The sequence below is a fragment of the Crocodylus porosus genome, unplaced genomic scaffold (assembly GCF_001723895.1).
Source record: "Crocodylus porosus isolate Cpor-Errol unplaced genomic scaffold, CroPor_comp1, whole genome shotgun sequence".
Taxonomy (NCBI): Eukaryota; Metazoa; Chordata; order Crocodylia; family Crocodylidae; genus Crocodylus; species Crocodylus porosus.
This window is the reverse complement of record NW_017728932.1, coordinates 17,033,123-17,056,782: the sequence shown is the minus strand read 5'-3', so window position 1 is coordinate 17,056,782 and position 23,660 is coordinate 17,033,123. Positions and strand designations below refer to the sequence as shown.

At 69.7% G+C, this 23,660-nt stretch overlaps 1 protein-coding gene across 1 annotated transcript in view; it reads right to left on the bottom strand.

The window, feature by feature from the left end:
- Positions 1-1,812: 1,812 nt before the first annotated feature.
- The window catches only part of SEZ6 (seizure related 6 homolog), a 23,031-nt gene continuing 1,183 nt past the window's right edge, over positions 1,813-23,660 (bottom strand). Inside the window, exons 2-17 of the mRNA XM_019545327.1 lie at positions 11,137-11,871; positions 10,861-11,000; positions 9,283-9,475; positions 7,620-7,805; positions 7,331-7,499; positions 6,998-7,164; positions 6,392-6,586; positions 6,142-6,280; positions 5,817-6,013; positions 5,408-5,602; positions 4,994-5,185; positions 4,589-4,786; positions 4,427-4,465; positions 4,021-4,138; positions 3,753-3,855; positions 1,813-3,509 (exon numbers count right to left, since the gene is read on the bottom strand). Of these exons, the coding sequence (XP_019400872.1) occupies positions 3,480-3,509; positions 3,753-3,855; positions 4,021-4,138; positions 4,427-4,465; positions 4,589-4,786; positions 4,994-5,185; positions 5,408-5,602; positions 5,817-6,013; positions 6,142-6,280; positions 6,392-6,586; positions 6,998-7,164; positions 7,331-7,499; positions 7,620-7,805; positions 9,283-9,475; positions 10,861-11,000; positions 11,137-11,871 (2,996 nt within the window). The 3' untranslated portion in view covers positions 1,813-3,479. The remainder of the gene's footprint in view (positions 3,510-3,752; positions 3,856-4,020; positions 4,139-4,426; positions 4,466-4,588; positions 4,787-4,993; positions 5,186-5,407; positions 5,603-5,816; positions 6,014-6,141; positions 6,281-6,391; positions 6,587-6,997; positions 7,165-7,330; positions 7,500-7,619; positions 7,806-9,282; positions 9,476-10,860; positions 11,001-11,136; positions 11,872-23,660) is intronic.

Here is a 23,660-nt window from a genome sequence, read left to right as displayed (position 1 = left end):
CTTGTTGCGCAGGCGCGTGGAGGAATGAGTGCTGCGCAGGCGCGGCTGGGCTGGGCTGGAGGCGGGGTGTAGGTGCGCGGCGCGGCAGGCAGGGGGCGACCTGGGCGGGCTGGTGCTGCCACGTGGGGGTGTATGGGGGTGCACAAAGCCGGGGGGCAGGATGGGTGCAGAGGGGGTCTATACATGGCATGGCTTGAAGTGGGGGGGGGCAGGATTGGTGCCTGTAGCAGCTGGCACCCCCTCCTGCTTGCCTCCCCCTGCACGGGGCCCTCTCGGCTCAGCCCCTCCCCAGCCCTCTGCTGCCGGATCAGCCCTAAGTCCCCAAAGTCACAAGCACCAGTGCTTGCCCTGAAGCTCCTGTCACCGGGCAGCCTGGCGGGGCAGGAGTCATGCCAGGCCGGGGGGGGAGCCGCAGCGGGGGCTGGTGCACTCGGCTTGGCTGGCGCCTGCTGCAGCATGAAGAGGGCCAGGATCCCTGCGGGGCTCTCCCTGCAGGTCCCCTGGTGCAGCCAGGCCTTGCCTCTCCTGGGGCAGGTCCCCTTGACAGCTCTGTGCGTAGAGACTCCTGCGGGACCCGGGCTGGGACCCATCTCGCCCCTCCCAGAGCAGCCGTCAGATGTGGCCCCGCTCCTCTGGATGTCTGGCCCCATCCAGCGCCCCCCCGCAAGGAGCCTCTGCACCCCGAGGAGCAGCTGCCAGGACCCCAGGGCTTGCAGGGGCCAGCACAGGAGCCCTGCCGGTCCTGCCCCCAGTTGTGACGCTGCTGCGCCACACAGCTGGTCCCGCTGCAGCCAGCTGGTCTGCAGCCTTGACACTGGCTGCCTTCACCATGAAGTCGGGCTGAACCCCCCCATGAGCGTCACAGCGAGCTGGGCCTGGCGTGCGTGCACGCATGAGATCCCTCTCCGCTGGCTTTGTTCCTGCCCTCAGTCCTTGCAATGGAGCCACGCGGCAAGCGCTGTCTCCTGCGGATGGGATTTTGCTGCCGGGGGCTCTGGCTGCATCGTGCTGTCAGCTCCGGTTAGCTCAAATCAATTTTCCAGGGGCCAGCGGGAGCCCTCTAGCAGCTGACCCGATGCCTCCTCCACCCAGACCTGCTCCGTGCTCCCCGGCGCAACACCCCTACGGCTCACGATGGGCACGAGCGATGCCGCAGCTCCGCACGGTCCCCTAAGGCAGGGGCGCTTGGGCCAAAGGGAGCCTGAGTGTTGTGGCCTGGGGCTGCTGGGCTGGGGTCCAGGGCCACGCTGGGGCAGGTGACATGCTGCCTCAGGGTCCTGCCTCCCTGTCACCTGCCTTCCCACAGCCCTGCGCTCGGGGCGCCCTGGCATGGAGTTTCAGGGCAGCAGGCACCTGGGTCTGATCCTGGGGGGTGCGGTACCTTCCTGTCTCCCACCATGATCTGCAGCAGCTCAGGCCTGTGGACTGCCCTCACAGCCAGTGCTGCCGAGCAGCAGAGGTGCAGGTGCAAGGCTCTTGTTGTCCAGCCAGCGCAGGGCTCTGGGCATCGCCTTCTTCATCCCAGGCTGCGGCCAGACTGACATCCAGCAGCCTTAGGAGCCGGGACACTTACTGCTGGCGCAGATCCCAAAGCCACGGTGTTGTCCGCCTGTCTCTCAGCAGCCTGCCCCTCGCCCATCTCCATCCAGCCATGACCCGGGGCGCAGCCCCCTGAACTGTCCTGGTGGCCTGGCTGAGCCCCGGACTTCCTCGGCGCCCCTAACCCTTGCCAGGATGGTGCCCCCCGCTCCCCCCGTGTGACTGCAGGCCCAGCTGCCCCCCAGGACGCCTGCACCACGATTGAGCAGCTTCTTCTAAAACACCGGTTTATTAATGAACCAACTGAAAGAAACGATGGGGCTGTCTCCAAAACGGGTGGCACGGCGGAGGGGCATATTGTACACGTGACATGTAAAAAGCTTCCTGCCTGGACCGGGGCTTGGCAGGGCAGGGAAGCCGAGAGGGGGTCAGTGGCTAGCCCTGGGGAGCCCCTTGCCCTACGGTGCTGGGGAAGGGCCCCGGGGCCTGTCTCCCTGGGGCTGAGCGGGAACAAGTGCTGGCAGTGGAAGCAGGAAGCAATGGTCCTGCAGGGATCGTCCTTGGCCTTGCCCGGCTGCCTGGTCCGGCTGGGTTTCTCACAGAGAATGGCCCAGAGCTGGTCACAGGGCAGGGGCTGGCGAGTCTTCTCCAGCACCCCAACGACCCAGGCCGGCTCCATGTGCCTTCCCTCCTGTGACCGCAGCTGAGAGATGCGGCCGAGGGCCACCGGGCCCTGGGGTGCATGTGGTGCCAGGCTGGTGTCGGGGCAGAGGTCACACGTGCAGAGCTGGGTTAGGGGGCAGGACGCCAGGCTGGCCGCAGGGACCCTGGCATCCGGTGCCTGCCCACCCTGCACCTTGTTCAGGCCCCGGGGGGACAAGCAGGGGGCAGAAAGGCCCGGCTCTACCCGCTGCTGCCTACAGGAATGGGGGTCTCTGAGGGGTCTGGAGGAGGCTGCCTGTGGGGTCAGGATGGTGCCTGGGGAGGAGGCGGCTGTGCCGGGCAAGGGAAGTGTGTGGCCGGGCACCAGGTCAGCGAATGCAGCATGCTCATGGCGGGGGCGTGGGCGGGGAGGTGGTGATGGTGGCAGGCAGGGGGCACGGGCAGCGAGGGAAACACACGGCGGGCAGGACAGGGCAGTGCCAGCACCCAGTGAGCAGTGCCCATCCATCACAGAGCAGATGCAGGAGGCCTGGCCTGGCCCCTGGGCTCTGCCCTTCTCCTCCCTCCATCCTGCCCCCTACGTAACCAGCACATTGGGAGCAGGGGATGAGAGGGGAGACCCTGCCCAGGGCAGGACTTTGCTGCCGGCTGGAGGGAGCTGGGCTCAGACCCGGCACAGGCCTGCAGGTGGGGGACCGCTGTGCTCAGCCCCTGCCCCTTCACCCTGCTCCCTGGGCTGGGGCTGGGCATGCCACGCACGCCCGGTCCCCATGGCCCTGACAGCCAGGGCAGGGGCAGCGCGGCCCTGCAGAGCACCAGCCCGGCCCTGCCCAGCCCTGGGCCAGGCTGTGCGAGTGCCCTCGGGCTGCGTTGCCCATGCCCGGCGGCCAGCCAGGGCAGCGCTGTGAAGAGCCAGCTCCCAGGCAGCCCGCTCAGCTCCCCCGGCCCGGGCTCTGCTCCCCCGTGCAGCCGGAGGGAGCAGACTCACGCAGGCCTGGCTGGGAATGGGCCGAGCAGGTCCTGGCTGCCACGAAGCCCACGGCTCCGGCACCAGCCAGGAGCAGCTGCCTCGGGGCCAGCCCCTGCCAGGGGAGAGGCAGGGCCCGAGGGGCTGGCTCGGCCGGGCAATGCTGGCCTGCTCCCGGCGCACGGCGGTCCCCTGGGGCAGCACGACATCCCCTCCCAGGGCAGCACGGGCCACAGCTGCTCCAGTGTCGCCGGAGGGGCCTCCTCCTGCTGCTGCTCCGGCTCCAGCTCTGGCTCAGCGTGGCCTCGGCCTAGATGGAGACCTCATATTCCCTCATCTCCTGGGAAGAAGACAGACTGCAGGGGGTTGGACACGTGCCACGGCTGTGGGGCGCCGAGGGTACGGGGTCCCTCCCCTGCCCCAGCCCCAGCCCCAGCCCCTGCAGCTGCAGCAAGACTGCTGCTGCCTCTGCCCACCTCCCCAGGCATCGACGTGTCCCCCACTGCCCCCTGACCTCCACCGCCCCCCAGCCCAGGGTTCCCAGCCCCCATGGCCCCAGCCCCAGGCGGGACTCAGCACTTACTCCGGTCTCGTAGGTGGGGTTGTCGAAGGCCGACTCCACGGTGATGTGGTCATAGGGGTGCGACCCCGAGAGCGGCAGCTGCAGGGACGGCTTCCCCTGGAGCCTGCGGAGAGGCATGGCCCCGGGGGGGGGCAGCGTGGGACTGATGGGCCCGGGGCGAGCTGGGGCTGGGTTGTGCCCATGGGGCAGGGCCAAGCCCTGGCAGATCCAGGTGCAGGGTGCAGTGGGCCCAGACAGTGCTCGGCTGAGCTGGCAGCCAGATACTCACCTGGAGAAGTAGAGGCAAACGCCGCCCAGGAGCAATGCCACTGCGACCACGGGCAGGAGAACAGCGACGGCAACATTGGTGCCCTCCAGTGCAGCCCCCGCGGGCATGGCCTTGGCGACTGCTGGGGAGAGACACGGGCACGGAGGCCCGCCGTGACCAGTGAGGGCAGAGGGTGGCTGAAGCTCAGCAGGGCTGGGGGGACCCTGCCTGGGGGGCCTTCCCCCAGCTCCCGGGACAGCCATCAGCTCAGCCGCCCCGAAACCCCATCACCTGCTGGCTCCGTGCTCTGGGCCCTGCTCGCCCACCCCGACCCCATCTCTCCATGCAGCCAGAAGCCAGGCTGCAAACCCGGGGCAAGGGTGCACCCGTACCCGTGCCCCCGGCAGCCCAGCGCCCAGGCTCTTACCATCCAGGTTGCGATTACTGTAGAACTCATCATAGGAGGCTGGGGAAAGGAAGGGGTGTTAATGGGAGCAGGGTGCGGGGACGGGCAAGGGTCTCCGGGCATCCCAGGGTCAGCGATATGCTGCGACCACAGCAGCGCAGAGCCGCGGCGGCACAGACTCACCGGCCTTGCAGAGCGGCGGGGAGCTGCTCCACTGCGAGGGGTGCCCAGGCACGCAGCGCAGACTCGCCTCCCCCAGCAGCACGTGGCCCGCAGTGCAGGAGAAGCGCAGCATGGCCCCGGCCTGGTACAGCCGCTTCTCTGGGGCTTGAGCACCATGCTCAGGGATGCCTGGGTTGTGGCAGGGCTCATACAGCTCCGCTGTGGGCAGAAGGGCCGGGTGAGACCATGCCCACACCCTGGCCCGGTCCCCCTGGGGATCTGCCATAGCCGCATGCTGGCAGGGCACCCCGGGCTGTGGCTGCTCCCCCATGGCATGACCTGCCGGGCACAGCCTGGCCCCCACCAGACTGCAAGGAGGAGCTGGGGGAGCCGCAGCACGAGGGCCCCCGCGGGGGCTGGCCTTACGGGTGCACTTGGGCAGGCGGTCGCTCCACTTGGGGCCGCCCGCCTGGCGGTCGTAGCAGGTGAGGAGTGCGGTGCCCGCCAGGACGTAGCCCTTGTCGCACACAAACTGCACGGTGCTGCCCAGTGGGAACCTGGTGCTGGAGACCAGGCGGCGGCTGTGCTCCACATCTCCTGGGTCCCTGCACGTGGTCACTGCAGAAAGAGGGGGAAACGCTGTGACCCCCTGCTGCCCCCACACTCCATGGGGCAGCTATGGGGCGGGAGCAGGACAGGCTGCACTGGGGGGGCCTTTGCAGCCCAGTCCTGGCACCCAGGCTCCCCTCCAGCATCCCAGTGCCCCCGGCACAATGGCAAGGGCCTGGGCAAGCAGCCCCAGGGACAGGCAGGCCCCCCCGGAGGGGGTTGGGGTGTCACCTCTCTCGCAGGTGGGCAGGTCTCCACTCCAGGTGAGGTCCCAGTGGCACATGAGCAGGTCGGTGCCCACGATCTCATAACCCGGGTAGCAATGGTAGGTCACCACGGTGCCGTGGATCAGCTCGGGGTGCGACGTGGTCTTCCAGCCATTGGGGATCTCGGGCAGCTCGGGGCACGTATCGTTGCGCGGCACCTCTGCAGGGAGCATGGGTGAGATGGGCCAGCACGGGGCCGGGGCTGGGGCCGAGTAGGGAGTCTAGCGGGGGCTGAGGCCAGGACGCCGGGTTCCAGCTTAGCTCAGGGAGGGGAGGGGAGGGGAGCCTGGGGGGTGGGAGCTGGGGGCCGGGACACCAGGCCAAGCTGGCTGGGACCCTGGGCTGGAGGCAGGGGCTCAGCCGGGAGCGCTCACCGTAGAAGTGGATGATGAAGCCTTGCTGGTAGCCAGAGACAGAGCTGCCGGGGTCGGACTGGAACTGGATGGTGACATCGGCCGTGGAGGTGTAGAGCTTGAAGCGGCTGCGTGCTCCCGTGAACTGGCCCAGGATGCGGGCGGTCAGGTCGTCCCCGTCGTAGAAGGTCAGCACATCGCCTGTGCCCACGTGCAGCCTGGGGGGGTAGGCAGTAAGATGCAAAGGTCACAGCTGGGGGGCCACGGAGGGTCCCCCCCACTCCAGCAGCCCCAGGGCTGCCCAGTGGATCCCTGGTGCCCCCACCCCAGAGCCCACCACACTCACACACGGATGTCCAGCATGACACGCTTGTCCTGCTCCACATGCAGCCCCCAGATACAGTCCTGGCCTTTGCCGTAGGCCTCCGGCCAGTTGGGCGACAGGACAACGCCGGCCGAGTCCGTGATCTCCCCGCTGCACACAGCTGTGGGCGACGTGGCAGTGTTAAGTCCCGGGGGTGCTGGGGGGCCATGCCGCTAGCTCGGGGCACCCTGGGGCTGCACTCCTCCCTTCCCCACCTCCCCGTGGTGCAGACCTCGGCAGGCCGGCTCCGTCTCGTTCCACTGCGGGTCGGTGGGGTCCACGCACTCGATGACCACAGAGCCCTGCTCCAGCGTGTAGCCGGGGTCGCAGCTGAATTCCACGGTGGCGCCCAGCGCGTAGGCCGCGTCGCTGGTGGTGAAGTTGCCGTACTTGACGAAGGGCTCGTAGCAGTGCCCAGGCTGGAAGGCTGCGGGGGAGAGCGGGTGAGCGAGCTGCGCTGACGAGGGGCCGGGCGGGATTCATAGATGTCCAGGGTCGGAAGGGACCTGGTAGATCATCGGGCCCAACCCCCTGCTCTGGGCAGGAAAGAGCGCTGGGGGTAGGTAACCCCAGCCAGATGCCTGTCTAATCTCCTCTTGCACACCTCCAAGGCAGGGGAAAGCACCACCTCCCGTGGACGCCCGTTCCATAGTTTGGCAACTCTTACTATAAAGAATTTCTTCCTTATGTCCAGTCCTACTCTATTCTCCTTCAGTCTGTGGCCATTATTTCTGGTAACCCCGAGGGGTGCCCTGGTAAACAGAGTGTCCCCTATTCCCTGCTGATCCCCCTGATGAGTTTGTAGGCAGTAGGCAGGGGTGGGGGGGCCTGGGCTCACCCTCGTAGCGCAGGGCCACGCCGGCGGCCGCACCACTGCTGTCAGTCGTGAGCTCCACGAAGAAGTGGCGGGCGGCGCTGAGCAGCCCCTCGATGGGCAGGTACTCCACCTCGTATGAGTCGTACACCGGCGGTGCCTCCACGCCGTTTCCGTTGCGGATGATGAGCCTGCAGGCCACGCCGGGTCAGGGCACGGGGACCACGGCAGGGGCAACCTCCAACCTGGCTCTGGCGGTGCCTGGACACCTGGGTTCTCCCAGATCTGGGAGGACGTGGAGCCAGTCCGGGGCACAAGGGCATCCCCGATCCCTGCACCCAGGGCCCCCCCACGCACCGGTCATCATCCTCGGCCAGCGAGACCTTCTCGAAGTGCAGGTGCAGGCGCTGCCCGGGCGGTGCCTCCAGCAGCCAGTGGCAGGTCAGGTTGTTGCTGTAGGTCCCGGGGAAGCCGGGGGAGACGACGCGCCCCAGGGAGGCGTTCCGGATCACGCCCCCACAGGCCGCTACAACGGGACGTGCCGCTGGGGGACTGGGCCCAACACCCCCACTGCCCCCGCCCTGGTGCCACGGGCACCCAGGCCACGGGGCAGCCCTTGGACCCCCCATCCGGCACCCAGACTCACCCACGCAGAGAGGCTCCCTGCCACTCCAGAAGGGGCGGGTGGCGTTGAGGCAGGTGAGGGCGCGCGGGCCCTGCAGCTGGTAGCCGGCGGCGCAGGAGAAATAGGCATTGCCGCCCGGGTGCAGGCTGGTGACCGAGACGTCCCCGTAGGCCGGGCGTGAGGGGAAGCGGCAGCTCAGCACGTAGGCTGCGGGCACAGGACATGGGCAGTGCGGGGGCCTGGGGCGCCCACCGGGGCAGGAGCAGGGCCACGAGCAGGGCGCGCAGTGCCTGCCCACAGCCACCAGGTGGCAGCAAGCCCTTCCGCATGGCACCTGCCAGGAGGCCCCCATCCTGGCGCCGCCCAAGGCCACGGTGCCACCTGGGCCAAGGCTGGGCTGGGCTGGGCTGCATGCACTGCAGCCCATTTGGTATTGGCACCAGGGATCCTTTGGTCCCCTCCCAGTGCAGGTTCCTCGCAGCAGCGGGCACCGCATGGGGCTGGGACTAGGAGCCGTGGCTCCCCCTGCCCAGGCCACGGGGCCGGGCCACTGGAGGGGCCGGGATCCCTGGGGAGTGCAGCCGCACGGAGCCGTGGGTCAGGCCCAGCCCTGGCCCCGGGGCCTTGCCACCGGGCCCTCCGTGCTGGGGCGAGCGCTCAACCCCGCCCCGCCTGGCCCAGTCTGGCCTGGCCCCGTGGCCACCCGACCCCAGCCCCAGGCTCACGCGCTGCCAGGCCATGGTGGAGGGGAGCACTGGGTGCTGCGTCTCCACCGCTAATTTCCTGCACGTTGCCATGGCGACCCCGGCAGCGGGAAGCACTCAGCACAATCTGTTCTTATTTTCCCATTAATATGGCTGGGGCGGGAGCGGGAGCGGGAGCAGGAGCAGGCGGGGAGAGCGGGGCAGGACACCCCTCACTCCCAACCCCAGCCCCAGTAGCTTCACTGGTGCCCCTCACCCCCAGCCCCCACTGTGCCCTGCCGGTGCCCCTCACTCCTGAAGCCCTGTGACCCCAAGCCCAGCCCTGGGCACCCAAGGCCCCCCAGGTCCCGCCGGGGCACCAGGGTTGCTCCCAGGCAGGGAACAGGCAAGACACGCGGCTCCCCGGCCCCGAGACCCAGACGCCCGCCCTGGGCCCTGCCAGTCCCAGCTCCGGCCGTGTCTGTGCAGCCGGTCGAGACTTTCTGTCCACGGTGAAAGTTACTGGCAGTGAAACTGGAGCCGCCACGGGGGAGGCTGGGCCCTGTGACCCCAGCGACACCTGCAGCCCCTGCCCCGGGCCCCGCAGCTCCTTTGGCCCCCGCGATACCAGGGCCTGGCTGGGGCAGGGGCCCAGCACCTGCTGGAGCCCCGAGCCCGGGTCCCGGCGGCACGGGCAGGGCTCCGTGACAAGGTGCCGCTCGGCGGTAATTACGCTAAACGAGCCCGTAATTGCTGGTGCCAATTATCTCCCCATTAGCGCTCCTCTCCGGTTGGTGCCCGCGTAACCTGGCGGCGGCACAGATTAGCTGCGCACAGATTGCCGAGCTGCGAGGGAGCTAATTGTCCCCGACGGGCCGCAGCGGTGGGGGCTAGAGATGCCGCTGGGTGCCGGGGCACCTAGGCCGCGAGCCGCGGCAGGGGTGCCCAGGCGGGCGGCTGGGCTTGCCTGGGGCCGCCGGGGACGGGGAAGCGCCCCTTACCTTGGAAGCGGAAGCGGAAGGCGCCGGCGCGGGCGGGCGCAGGGCTCTGGTACCGCACGGCCACCTGGTTGCTGGGGCTGCGGATGACCTGGCCCCGCAGGAGGAAGGACTCGTTGGCCAGGACCACGGGCTCGGCGCCCCCGACCGTCTCCACCGTCACGGCCTCCCCCTCCAGCAGGCTGATGTTCTGCACCTGCGGGCACGGGGCATCGTCAGCTCCCCCAGCCCTGCTCCCACGCCACTGCCCAGCCACGCGCACCACTGCCCCCGGCCCAGGCTCCAGCGCCGCAGCGGCAGGGCCCAGGCCTCACCCCAGCCGGAGGCCGAGCAGAGAGCAGCACAGATGCCCCTGCCCCGGGTGGCCAGACCCGGCCCCGTGCCCGTGCTTGCCCCCGCTCCCCCAGGCCCGGCCCTGGCAGCACTCCCGGCACCGGGAAAGCGTCTTCCACGAGTCACTGAGCGCGGTGATGGCTGTCTGCGCCGTGCACCCACGCCGCCCACACCTTTCAAACTCACTTAGCCTCGCCATAAATCTCGGCCCCGACCTGACAGGGCTGATGAGGCGGAGGTGGCGCCGGGGCAGGCACCGGGCTCCGCTGAGCCGCGGCCGAGCCGGGCCTTGCAGGAGAGACCGGGCCTGCCGCTGGGCGCTGCTGGCCTTCGCAGCTTTACGGCGGGTCCCAGCCCTTGCTGGCCCCCTTGGAAAACACCAGCTCTTCACTTCCACTGGGTTTTTTGACCACAGGAAAACACCCGAGCGGGGTTGTGGCTGCAAGGTGTGGCAGGGCAGGACTGGGGGGCATGGGGGCTGCGGGTCGGGCGTGAGGGGCACTCACACAGAGCCTATGAGTCCTGCCCAGCCCCCCCCAGCCCCTGCCTTTTAGTGGCAGTGCAGCCTTTGCTCCATCGCCATGGAAACGGCTGCGGTCCCAGCCAGCACGCATCCTGGGCAGCCGTGGCTCCCAGTGGCAGAGCAGCAGCGCCCGGCTCAGGGGACACGTCCGCAGGACTGGGGCTGCCCAGCCAGGCGAGCAGAGCCTGCAGCTCCCCCCGCCGGAGCCCCAGCCTGGGATGCTCAGCGGCTTGGCCGAGCCGCAGGATGGGGCCAGGTCTCCATCCCCAGGCCCCGTGCCCCTGCGCTGCCGCAAAGCAGAGCCCCCTCCAGCCTCCCTGTGCCTCAGCGGCCTCGTGTGCGGTGAGCTGGAAGCCTCTGCTGCTGCCGGGGCCTAATTAGGCCACGCGGGGGGGCCTCAAATGTCGGCCGAGCCCCACGTGCCGTGAGCTGACAGTCGACCGTGCGGCTCCAGCGCTTCCCGGAGCGGGGGGCAGGGAGGATGCCCAGCCCTTCCCGGGCTTGCTCCTGGCTTCTCCCCGGCCACGGCCACTGCCAGCCCTCTGGGCAACAGAGCCCCCAGTGCCCACCGCCCGCGCCCCCTCCCTGGGGCCGACCAAGCCGCCAGCCCTTTGTCCAGCCCCAGCTTGGCGCGTCCAGAGGGAGACATGTCACCTCCCCGTGCCCGTCCCAGCTTGCATGCACATGGCTTGCCAACCCCATCCGCCCTGGCCGCCTGCACTGACCTTGATCTCCACGCCGTAGCCGGGGTACACGGAGATGGCGTAGGTGCAGTCCAGGCTGCCCTCGGGGCCCGCGCTGGGGCCGGGCGGCTCCGGCGACTCCAGGGAGCCCTCGGGGCCCGTGAGGTTCCAGGCACACGGAGCTGGAAAGCAGCAGGGTCCGATGGGCCACGTGCCGGCTGCGCCAGCCCCCGGCCCCCCGCACCCAGCATCCCCCGGGGGCCACAGGCAGCCCCCCACAGCCTCCCCTGCACGAGCCCAGCTGGCACGGGGTCTCACCTGGCGCCGGCCCCGTGGTGATGGTGGTGGTGGTGATGAGGGTGGTGCTGGTGGTGTCCTCATCGTCCCCAGAAGCCGTGGCGCTGGGGGTCACTGCTGTCTGGGGCTCTGCAGCCTGGGGCAGGGTCGGGCCAGGCACCTGCGGGGGCGCCGCCAGGCCCGGGGGTCTGGAGGCGCTCGGGGGGCTGCTGGTCACCGTGGCGGGGCCCGGGCGCGGCAGGCCGGCAGGTGAGAAGGTCGGGGCAGAGGTGACCGGGGCCTCCGTGCGCACCGGCCCGGGGACAGCGGCACGTGGCTCTGGCCACGGCACCACGGGGCCCGTGGCCGTGGCCAGCAGCTCCGTGGTGAAGACCGGCCTGGCCATTTCAGGTGTCCCTTCCAGCCCAGCCTCGGCTCTGTCCCCCATCAGCGCTGTGGGGGCGGAGGCCGTGCTGGGCTCGGGGAAGGCCGGGGGCTCATCCGGGCGTGCCAGGCTGGGTGCGGGTGTCGGGGCAAGTGGCTGGGGTGGGTCAGGCGGGTCGGGGCGCTGTGCACCCCCGAGGAAGGGCCCTGGGTGGGGGGCGTCCCGCAGGAAGTCCTCCAGCAGCGGGTGGTGGTTGAGCAGGTCGAGCGGGGGGGCCGTGGTGACGAAGCGGGCCTCGGCCGCGGGCTCGTCTGGCGTGGGCAGCGCCGTCGGCTCCTCCTCCCAGCTGCCTCCCTTGCGGGCCAGCGCGTTGGGCGCCTCGGTCTGCAGCCCTGCAACAAGGAGATGGCCCCAGGCGGTGGCAGTCAGCAAGGCCCCTTGTCCCCAGCATCAGCCCTGCCCCCTGGTACCCCAGGGCTCTGCTGAGCGCCTGTGGGCTGTGCCCAGAGAGACCCTCCTGCTTAACTGGAGGTGGCACCTGCTGCTCCGCATGCCAAAGGGTGCATGCGCATATATGTGCATGTGTGCATTGCCATGTATATGCGTGCATGCAGGTTGTCCCTCACTCCCGCCCCACAGCCCATGATGCTCTGGGCCGAATTGCCCCATGGGGCCAGCGGTGCAGGGAGCAGGAGTCCCGCGGGGAGTCCTGGTGGGGGGCTGTGACCCCCAAGGAGCCAGAGCTCCAGGCTGGGCCCCCGCCGGCATGTGCAAGCAGCCACGGCCCTGGGGGTGTGAGCAGGGTCCTGGCCAGCATACGTGGGCGGCTGCCCTGCCGCGGAGCCCCCCACCCCCATGGGACCGTGGCTCCGGCTAGAGGGACGTGATGCCGGTTGCCATGGCTACTTGGGCTGCGCTGTGCGCAGCAGATGCTCGTGGGAGGCCGGTGGGGCCGAGGGCCAGGCCCCGCCATGGGCAGGCTCGCCTCGCCCAGCCCCAAGACGCCCTGCGGGCCTCGGCCCCACAGCCGGCTCCCAAGGGGCCTCAGAAGAGACAGGTCAGGGGCTTGAACAGAGCCCCCATGCAGGGCAAGGGCCCCCCACAGCCACCCGACACCCATCATGTGTCTCCGGGAGCTGGGGCTTGAGGCAAGCAGCAAGCCCCATGCACAGACCACATGCTACCGCAGGGCAGGGAGTGCTGGGGTGCGGTCCTGCTGCGGGCACCACGCTCCAGCCCCCGCACGCGATCTCCCGTGCTGCGCAACCCCCGCACGGAGCCCGCGAGGCCTCGGGACGGGACGGGAACGGGACTCGCCAGCCCCAGCAAGCGCTGGGCAGGCCTCCCCGCCGCCCCCGCCGCCCCTGCCCCAAGGCATCCAGCACCCACCATGGAGGCACCCAGGAGCCTGGTAATACCCGGCTCAGGACCCCATCGAAGCCAGGCCTGGGACCCCCCGGGGCCCTGCAGCAACACGGCAGCTGTTTGATCCATTGCCCAGGGCTAGGCAAGGGCCACGATGCACCCGCCACGGGTGCCTGGTGCCTGCATCATCTGCGGCCGAGGGGCTCGCCGTCGGGCCCCAGCGCAAGGTGCCAAGGCGGGGCAGGGGCTGTGTTAGCGGGCAGGACACGTCTCGCGTGCGGCGGCATGGGCCCAATGACACGATACTGCTAATTAGCGGGCAATTATCCCGTGCCGCACCAAGGGCATGGCCCTGCCAGGATTAATGACTGCGCTGCTGCCTCCTGCGAGGCACCAGGAAGGAGCCAGCTCCGTGCTGGGAGGGAGCTGTGGGCCCCCGGGGCCGCCACAGGGCCCAGGGCCAGGTGGGCGCCCGCTCCCAGCCGCACTGGTGCCCTGCAGCCCGGGACGGAGCGCCGCTGGGCCAGCCCGAGCCCAGCGCAGCCACATCCATGTCCCCTCCCCTGGCTGGGGAGCAGCCGGCCTGGGCCTGGATCCTACGTGCCTGGGGGCCGCCACTGCCACGGCCCCACCTGCAAGTGGAGCGGGCGCAGGCGCCGGAGCTCGCTGCAGCAGCCCAGAGGCGAACTTGCACCCAGCGCGCAGGGAATTATTTTTTAATAGGATCCATTTATTAGCCCATAAAAGTTAATGAGTTTATACTGGAGGGCGCCGGGATCCTGTGTTGCTGTAATAGGGGATTAGCGCCACAGCCCGGCCCCCTGCCTCGTTACCCACTGCCTGCAGCGCTGCACCCCCGAGCCCGGACACGGGCCCTGCGGTCCTGCAGCCACCGGCTGCCACGCGTGGGCTCTCCTGGTGGCTGAGGCCCTGCCGCCCACAGAGGCCCCGGGAGCCGGACAGCTCGGGGCAGCGGTGCAGGGACCAGCCGCTGGCCCAGCAGCCGAGTGACCCCACAGCACCAGAGTTGCCCCGGAGCTCGGCCAGCCCACCCAGGCTGGGGCACAGCGGCTTGCCCAGGTGCTGACCACCGGGGCTGGCACCCGGGTGCCTGCACCAGCTCCCAGGAACCCCAAACATGGACTCCCACGGGGCTGGGGGGCTGGCGCTGGGGAGCTGGGGTCAGCTTCCCTGGGTTTGCCCCAAGCATGGGGGCACCGGCCCCTCCCTCCTTCCCTCCCTCCCTCCCCGCACCGGGCTGCGCTGCCAGGCTTGGCAGTGGCAGTGGCTGCGCCGCAACTGCTCTTGTTTCAATCAAGCAGCAATCAGCCCGTTTCCAGGTACCTTTCCCTAGTAACAAGCAGCCAGCTGGGGGGGGCTGGCGGAGAGCAGGGGGCACCCTGGCAACACTGGCATGGGGGGTCTTGTGGGGGTACCAGGCTGAGCCTGACGAGTGCCCCGCACCCCGGCCGTGCCCAAGATGGAGCTGGCACTGCCTGGAGGCTCCGGAGGGTCTCGCACCCGTGCCCTGGGGCTGGGGGGCCCTCGTGAACTGCACCCGAGGGGGAGCCGGCAGCCGCAGCGCTGCCCAGACAGTGCTGCGAGGAGCCGTGCTGCGCAACCGTGTCCCAGACCAGTGAAAAAACGAGGCCACGGGGCCTGGCCCAACCCCGGGAGGCTGCGGTGCCCATGGCAGGGCAGCCCTGTGCAAGGGGGCAGGGCGGGGGCTCGCACCCCCTGACGCTGGGGGCAGGCAGGGCTGGCAGCCCCACAAAGCAGCTGGCGAGGCCTCAGCCCTCCGTCGCAACCAGACTGTTCAACACGGGCAGGAGCTGGAGGTGGGACAGGTGCCTGCACCGCGGGTGCCCGCATGGTGCGGTGCAGCGCACGGCCGGCCCGCCCGGCCCCCGGGTGCTGACTGTACAAGGCAGGGTTTGTTTTCCAATTTAAAATCTAATCTGGCCGTGCCCCGCGGGCCGGGCTGGCAGCCATGATGAATGAGCTGTCAGGCGCCTGGCGCCTCACATTAACCTTCCTGCCGCTTGTCCCTGCTTCTCTGCGCAGCTTCCCCCTCATTGCCCCCCTCTGCCCCTGCACCCACCGCCGGGGCTCCCACAGGTGTCACTGTGGTGGGCAGCGCCCGGGGACAGCACCCAAATCGGCCCCCGCGCCTGGGGGCCCTCGTGCCGCGGTGCATGCTGCCATGGGCCAGCTCCCTCTGGGGTAGCCAGGGGCTGCGGGTCAGGAGTGAGGGGCACCAACGGGGCTGGGGGCTGCATGGCGCCTGGGCTGGCCCCCATGGGGATGCTCTGAGCGGGGCCAGCCCCGTGCATCCCCCAGCTGCCTGCCTGGCCCTGGCACCAGCCTGCCGCGTGCCCACGCACACCCACCCCACGTCTTCCCTTGGCTGGGCCTTTGCCCCGGGACTCTGCATCCTCCCTGCCTCCTCATCCTGGCCCGCAGCGGGCGCCCCCGGGGGAGCATCCTTGAGAGATGAGGGGCAGGCTCTGGGCACCAGCTCCCAGTCCGCACGCCATTCTCCAGCCGGCAGGAGCGGAGCAGCCCCGGGAAAGGTCACGAGCAACAGACCGTGGCGAGGGCTGCACCATGCTGTGCCGGTGACCTTTCCCTGCCAGGGTGAGGAGGGGCTGCAGCCATGCTCCCACCCCCAGCTCCAGGAGCCCAGGGGTCCCCCACCCTCGCCGCTGGCTGCCAGGGCCAGTGCAGGAAAATCAATGGCCTGACGGAGGGTGCTCCGTCCTGGGCACAGCAGCCGTGTAGGCCGTAGCAGGCGCCCAGCAGCACAGGAGCACTAATGAGAGCAGACAGGCAGCCCCCCAGGAGGAGGTTGAGGTGCGGCGGGAAGGGATGGGGGAAGCCTTCACTCCTGCCCTGTGCTCACAGGCACCAGGGTCAGCGGGAGCGGGCTGGGTGCTGCATCGTGCTGCCCGCGGGGCTCAGCTAGCACCAGCGAGATGCCAGGTGTTACAGCTGCCAGAGGCAGTCCCCCAGGCACGGGGCTGGGGCAGGCTCGAGGGACGCTGCAGCTGGTGCCTCTGCCCCCCCGCCCCACACACACACACACTTCTGCCAGCTGCTGCACTGCTGCCGGCGCAGCTGGGCCCAGCTCCCGGACCCCGCGGGCCCTAGATGCCGGAGGAAACCAGCAGTTCAACTGGCAGGTCCTGGCTGGGAGGAGCGGCCCCTGGGCAGAGGCGATGCCCACAGGCAGGGGTGGCTGGGAGCGGTGGTGCCAGGAGCTCAGCGGGGCTGCGGCGCTTGCACATTCCTGGTAGCGCAGGCAGGGAAGCGTTTGCCCTTGTGCGCCGCGCGCTTCTCCTTGAATTGAACAGTCATTTACCCGCTGACACGTGTCACATGTCGCCTCAACGGGCCCCCCGAGCATCACGGAGTAGCGCTGCGATGACAAATGACGACTGACATGTCAACCAGTGCCTGGAAATTACAGTCGTGCCGTGGTAACGGAGCCACCCTGTGCGGCGTGCCCGCCGGCCCCTCTGCCGGGCACCGCCACACCCTCGGCGGGATGCCCACCCAGCGGGGATGGGTCCCGGGGGCGTGGGGACCAAAGGCTCCCACTCTGCCCCCAGCGTCACGCCTCCGGGGCCTGCGGCGGCGGGGTGGGTCAGGCTCAGGGCCGTGGCTTCAGGTAGGGACCTGCCTGGGCACAAGGCGCCTCTGGAGCCCCCTGCAAGCAGAAATGCCCAAGCAGGGCCAGAGGCAGCAGGTGCAGCTTGCCCTCTCCAGCGCTGGCCCTGGCACCAATGGGCCCAGAGCCGGCTCAGCCCCCCACGCAAGGGGGTGCCTCGTGAGCCTCTGCGAGGCAGTGGGATGAGGGGGCAGGCGCACTGCAGCCCCCATGGAGGACAAGGGGCAGTGGAGGGGCTGGGGGGCAGAGCAGACAAGACCTCCCAGCAGCTGGAGCCTGCCCCGCTGCAGCAGTAGGCTCCCACCCCCTGCCCCCGGGTGCCGCGCCCAGCGCACGTCCCCGGCCACGCTCTCCCTCCGGAGCAAATGCATTTGCACAGCAATTTCCCCGGCCGCGACGATGATGAATGGAGCAATCCGGGCCCGGAGCGCTACACCCCAGCACGCTGCAGAGGCGGCATCAGCCTCGTGCGAGAGCATCCTGTCCTGGCACTGTGGCCCCTGGGGTGGCGGGGAGGGCAGCCCAGTGCCCAGCCGGGACCAGGCAGAGGCCCCCAGGAGATCCCAGGAGCTGCCTGCCCCCGGACATTTGGAGATGCAGCAAGAGGGGCCTGGGAGCTAGGCCTGGCCCATGCCCAGACCCCGTTGCCCAGCCCGGCCGGCATGAGGGTACCGCACGACACCGAGCGCTCAGGCGCACGAATCCCCCCGCAGCCCATGCAGGAACCCGGCTGCCAGCCCCACGCCGCTCTCCGTGCGCCTTATCTCCCGCCTGCACGGCCGCGGGGGGGGCGGCGCTGGCTGGAGCTGCCGCTTGGCTGAGCTCCTGGCCTGCTCCAGCGCCACGGGGAACAGAAGCTGCTTTCTTCCCCCCCCATCCCCTCCTCCCCCCAGCTCTCAGGCAGCAAAGCTCATTCTGCGTCAGAGGCTGCAGTGCGAGCGCTGGAGCTGGGCCTGGCGTCTGAGCCATGGGGCAGGGGTCAAGCCGGGGGCCTTTGTGGTGCTGAGCACCGTGGGGCAGCTCCGGCCCCTTCTGCTGCCTGATGATGCCAGCAGGGCCCAGCCCGGAGGCTCCCGGGGGCAAGGGAAGGGGTGGGCGGCCCCGCGCAAGGTGCTGTACAAATACCTCCCAGCACCGGGCAGGGGGAGCAGGCACCCTCCTCCCAGCTGCCTCAGGAAGGACAGGACCAGAGCCCCCGCGCCCCCCCAGCTACTGCACCGCTGCGTCAAGCTGGACAGGCAGGGGGTCCCCCTCTACCCGCTGCCGAACATGCCCGTTCAAGCTGGATGGCAAATGCAGGCGCCCGGTAATTCTGCTGCCAAAGCCTCCCGCTGTGCCCTGGGGAAGATTTAATTATTGCTCCTTATCTCGCCTGCGTGGGAACAAAAGCCATCGAGGATATGGAGCCAGCAGAGAAGAGCAATGCCACCTCCCTACCATCTCCCTCACGCCACCCCCACCCCTGTGCCCACCCTCTCCCCAACAGCTCTGGGCCAGGACCCCGGAGCAGGGCCCGGTGGGCACGGGGGGCAGGCAACCTCCTCGGGGAGAAACTGGCGCTGCACACACTTTGCATCGGGGCTCAGCTTGGCCCGGTGCTGGCTGTGCCGTCAAGGGTGGATGCAACGGACCCTCTGCCCCAAAGCAGCGCCCGAGCCAGATGCCTGCCCCCACTGCTGAGGAGCTGGCAGCAGTGTCCTGCGGGGCGGGGGCATGGGCAGCCACTGGGGCTCACACCAGATGCTGCTTGCGGCAACTGCTGATTTACTCTGGGCTGGTCAATAAGGCTGTAAATAATTCCCAGCACAAGTGGCTCCGACGGCCACAGAGTCAGCGTGGCCGCAGGCCCCAGCAGCAGGCACCGCCTGCAGCTGCTGGGGCAGAGCACGGCACCCGGGCATGGTGCAGAGGTGGTGCAAGGCTATGCACCCCCCCAGCAAGCAGTGCTGCAAGGACAGGCAGCCTGCCAGGCACAGCCCAGCCCCCCGCTTGTAGGATAGGTCCCAGCCCCACACCTGCCCCCTTCCCTCAAGCACCCCAGCAGCCTGCACTCATAGACGGGGGCTCGGGGCAGGCTGCTGCCCCTCAGCCTGGGCTGGGTGGCAGATGCAGGCAGGAGCTGTGCATGCCCAGGTGGGCTTCCCTTGCTGCTGGCACCAGGGTGCTCTGCTCCAGCGAGCGTGGCGGGGGATGCACCCCCCAGTGCCAGCATCGCTGTGCAGAGAAAGGCTCACTGCATGGAGGTGCGCCACGACCTGCATTTCCTCCGGGCCCTGGGCCAGCAGAAGGCAGGCCCAGGTGGTGCCAGGCGGGTGAGAGGCCTCCATGGCGGCCGGGTCACCGAGCTCCATCTGATCTTGAATTTCAGCCGCCTGCCTCCATTTTCCCCGGGTCGCGGCAGTGCTCGTGCAGCTGATGAATATTTGAAACCTTCAGCACATCTTGTTACTGGATGTAAATTATACATGTGGCGGTGCCCTCTGGCGCCAAGCAGCCAGCTGGCTCCTTGCACCTTGCAACCCTGCCCCACCTGCACGGCCACGCCCATCCGGCGCCCCGACCTGTGTGCCCTCCCCGTCCCGGGAGAGGCCCAGGCCCCGCGGCACCCCGAGCCAGCCTGGGTCTGGAAGTGCCTGTGCCGAGGGCTGGCGTCTGCTGCGACCCCCTCCCAGCCCCCAGCCACAGGAGGGGCAGGATAGGACACGGGGCTCCAGGTGCTCGCTTGCAGGCCCCGGGGGGCTGCGCTGGGGCAAAGCCAAGGGGTGGCCCAGGGGTGCAGGTGCTGGTGGGGGCCGTGCAGCATTGCAGGCAGCGAGCTTTGTGCCGTCTCTGCTGCCCCGGGCGCAGTCTTGTCATCGGCCCACTCCTGCGGCTGCAGGGCCGTGACCCTGCCCAGGCCCCGCCGTGTCACCTCTGCCAAGTCCTACCGCGGGCCCGCGACGCCCCGACTGCAGCCGACGCTCGCTGGCTAACAAGGCCGCCTGGCACAGGGCCCCCACCCGCCGCTCCCTGGAGCCTGGCCTGCTTCCCCACTGCCGGCAGAGCCGCTGGGGAGGGAGAAGGGAGACGGGAGATGGGGGGCGGCGTGCTCCGGCAAAGCGCCGCTTTGCAACACAATAGCTGCTGCTGCACAAAGCGGCCGCCACAGGCACCAAGGACACCGCGTCGCTGGGGACGGCTGCGCCGGAGCGGCAGGCGGGGCCGCGTGACGCCCGGGCCCGGCGTCGGGAAAGGGCCTCGCCAGCGCTGCCTGCACAGCAGCCCGGGCGCAGCTTAGTCGTTGCGCCCGCTGGCCCGGGCCCGCCACCCACCTGCGCCCGGGCTGCGGGCAGCCAGAGCCCCGCACCCCGCTCCCGGCCCTGCCGGCCACCCCGAGGCCGCGGGCCCTGCCCCGCGTGGCTCCATTTCATTTCTCTTGTTTCGGCAGCTGATGAATTAGGGCTGCCCGGGGATCCTTGTTGTGTAAGTTTATATGCCGGCTGGCTGTTACCGGAGAGGAATCCATTACCGCACTGTTTATGGGCGGCTTTCAGAGGCAATCTTTCAATTGTGTGCGTTTAAAGAATTGATTGGAGGCTAAATTATCCTCTCGGGCTGCATCCGGCAAAGCCAGAGCCGCAGCTTCCTCCACTCTGCCCTCCCCCCAGGCCACCGCGGTGAGGGGGTCTGTCTGGGCCCCGCCACGGCCACGGCGCACCCACCACAGCAGGCAGTGGCTTGGCCTTTGGGGCGGGCACCAAAGCGGGCCCCATGTTGCTGGCATCAGCCCCTCCTGCTGCCGGGTGCAGCCAGCTCGCTGCTCAGCCAGGGGCTCTGCTCCTCCCCGCGGGCCCCCAGCACCCCCTTCCTGGTGCTGGCACTGCCCCCTCCACCGTCCCTGGGGCATCTCTTCTTGGGGCCACGGCTGCCTGCTGGCACCAGGACATAGCCATGAGGCTTGGATCCAGCCTTGGCCCCACGTTCACAGGCAGCGCGGAGACTGGAGACAGACGGGGACCAGCGTCTGCGCCCTCCCCTTCCCCCGTGGCACGGGGAGCGAAGCACAGCTTAGCTCAGTGGCCCCAACATGGCTGTGGTTCGCTCCGGCACCGAGGCCGTGTGCCACTCGCGGCTGCCCCCGGGTTATGGCACAAGTCCTTCAGAAGCTGGAGGCCCCTGCGAGCTGCCGGGCCTGACAGCCAGCCACGCTTCCAAGGGTCGGGGATGCTCCGGCGAGCAGCGCCGGCCCCAGACAAGCGCCGCAGGCTCTCCGGGCCAGGGATCGGAGTGGCGGCTGCATGCGCCCCTTCATCTCCGCACCCCCCACAGGCCAGGGGAGCAGGACGACTCCTCCCGGAGCTGTACCGAGCCGTCTGCTCCAAGCCCCCTGGGCCACCCGAGCCTGGCGGGGGCTCTGATCTGGAGAGAGTTGGAGCTGGCAGGGACCCCCAAGGAAGGGGGCAGGGGTCTTCAGTGCTCAGCCTTCTCCTCCCAGCAACATCCACAGCCCCAAGTTTCTCTGCGGCTCTGCCAGCTGCCCCCACTCAGCCCCGTGCCCGCACGAACTCTGCTGGCAGCAGCCTGTCCCGGCCTCCCTGCAGACACCGCTGCCCAGTGCAGCTCCACTGCCCGCAGGCCCAGGGCCTTTGGGGACCCCTGACCACGCAAGCACGTGCCACAGGCCGGGGCCTGGCACACCCCAGCCTGAGACCAGGGGCAGGATCAGGGCTCCTGCATCCCCTCTCCCTTCCCACCAGGCTCCTGTCCTGGCAGCAGCTCCTTCCAGGCCTGCGCTGGGCCCTGCCCCATGCTCCCACCTGCCTGCCTGCCTTCTCCCCGCCCCCGGTGCCCCTCGCCAGCCCCTACCTTTCCCCCGCGCTGCTCCAGAGCAGCCCACATGCAGAGTTTAATTAACTTTATTGATATTCAGAAATTAGGGGAACGACGAAAGGTAATTGCTCATTAAAAATCATTAAACTGACACAGCAGGCACTGTGCACACAGCCTCATGCCTTGCAATTACGGCAAGAGCCTCCCTGGTGGGGCCCAGGACCCCCGGTGTTGTGGGACCAGCTCCCGGACCACCCCGAGGACCATGAGGGGGGAAGGCAAAGGGCTGTGAGCACTGGCTGGAGCCACCCGGGGTTTCCCGGCTCGTCAGAGCTGCTGGATGACACGCTTGGTCAGAGCACCGGAGCCCCTTTCCCGCGCCCGCCTGCTGCAGTGCTGCAACAGGTCCACGGGGGCCAGGGGGGCTGCTGGGGCAGAGGCTGGTCTCTCCTGCTCAGTCCCAGCCGTGCATGGAGGGCGGGCAGGGGACAGAAGTGTTTCAGCCTGGCCTGTGCAGCCCATCTTTACCCCCGGGCTCTCAGCCCGCACCTGCACTGGAGGTGGCATCACACCCCAGCTCATCTCCTGTGCGGGGCCCTGGACGCTGGAGCAGAGCAGCAAGGAACTGCCTGGCCTGCAGCTGCACTTTCAGAGAAAGTCTGGGCAGCCAGGGTGAGGGGGCCCAGCCGCCCATCGCTGCCCCGGTCTGGGGGCACTGCACACCCGGGCAGCCTCCTGGCACAGGGCAGGATGCCCGTAACCCCACAGGGGCAGTGCACACCTCGGTGCAGCCAGAGCCTGCGCTCACCTACCCTGGCATTGATGCAGAGACCTCTGGTGCAACCCCAGCATCAGGCCCTGCCCCTGGAGAGGCAGCCGGCGGCCCCTGGGCCGCACCCAGCCAACAGGGCCCGGAGCAGCGAGCCGCAGCCCCCTCGGCGCCCAGCCCGGAGCCGTGACGCCCAGGGCCCGCGGGGCTGTGGCACCTGGCAGGCCGCCCCGCAAGGCGTGCTGGGAAGGGCTGCCTGTGCCTGTGCCGGATGCAGCCTGGGATGCTGACGTCTGTGCTGTGCTTGCCAGGCGAGGTTACCGCCTGCAACAGATGGCGGTTTATGTAACCAGCCACCCAGGGCTTCTCTCTGTCACGGCGTGCGCCTCCCGGCGCCTCGCCCTCGTGCAGCCCACATGGGCCCGCGGCGGCCCGGGGCGCATGGACCGGCCAGGACAGCACAGGAGCAGCAGCTCCCGCCGGAGAGATCAGCTCCCGCATCCCTGCCAGGGCCTCGGCAGCCGGGAAGCCTGCTAGGAGCTGCGCGCTGTCCACCAGGAGCTCGGCGGGCAGCAGCCCCCGCGCCGCGCTGCCTCTCAGCCGGGCGACGGCCGAGCGTGCCCAGGTGGCAGAGGGCAGGCGAGGCGCCTGCAGGCAACGCAGGGCCTTGCCGGCCAGCCCGACCCCCGAGCAGGCCGCGGCAGGGAGGGAGCTGGGCCCAGCAGCCGGGCGGCCGCCGTCGCCCTCCGGCCGCAGCTCCCTGAGGGCTTCCAGCGCCAGCGGCCCCTGCCCGGACGCAGCCCCCGCGGCGCACCCGGCCGGGGTGCGGCCTGAGCCTGAGCTCCCAGAGCGCCCAGGCCAGCCCCTGCAGCCGGCGGCCCACCCTGCAACCCTGCCATTTCTCAGCCGAAGGGGAAGCTGCAACGCGCGCCTGTTCCCTCAGCAAGTTTAATTGCAGCCTCCCACGGCCCCGGCTAACGTGTCTATCTGGAAAGCTGTAATTTTCCTGCGCTCAGGAGCTGAGCGAGGCAGGCCCAGAGCTCGCGGCTCCCACCCTGGCAAGCGCCAGCTTTTGCGCACGCTGTGCTCCGGGCCCCGGCTCTGGCCCTGCTGCCGCGGCCCCCGCAGGCTCGCCCCGGCCTCCTGCCATCTGGCTGGCTCCGAGGTGCCTCCCCGGAGCGGGCCGCGTCGCTCTGGCCATATGGCCGTCTCCGGAGCGGCGCCACGGGGCTGCGACAAACAAGGCCGGCGCGGCACGGCCTGCTCGCCGCCACCTCTCCCAGCCGGCCCCTCCGGCGGGGCCCAGGGTCGCGCCCGGGCAGGGCACGCTCCGGCTCGCCCAGCACCCGGGGTGCGGTGGCCGTGTGCTTTCCTGACGGCGAGCTCCTGGGGGGTCTGGCCAGCGCACAGAGCTGCGTGCGGCTCCCCAGCCCCTGCCCTGCCGCGGCGGCTCCAGCACCAAGCGTGTCACCGCTCGCAAGATGGCCTCTGTCTTCCCGCGTGGCAGCCGGACGAGTAGCCCCAGCAGAGAGCTGGCACCAGGCGGGCGAGCCGGGCTCTGGCGCGTG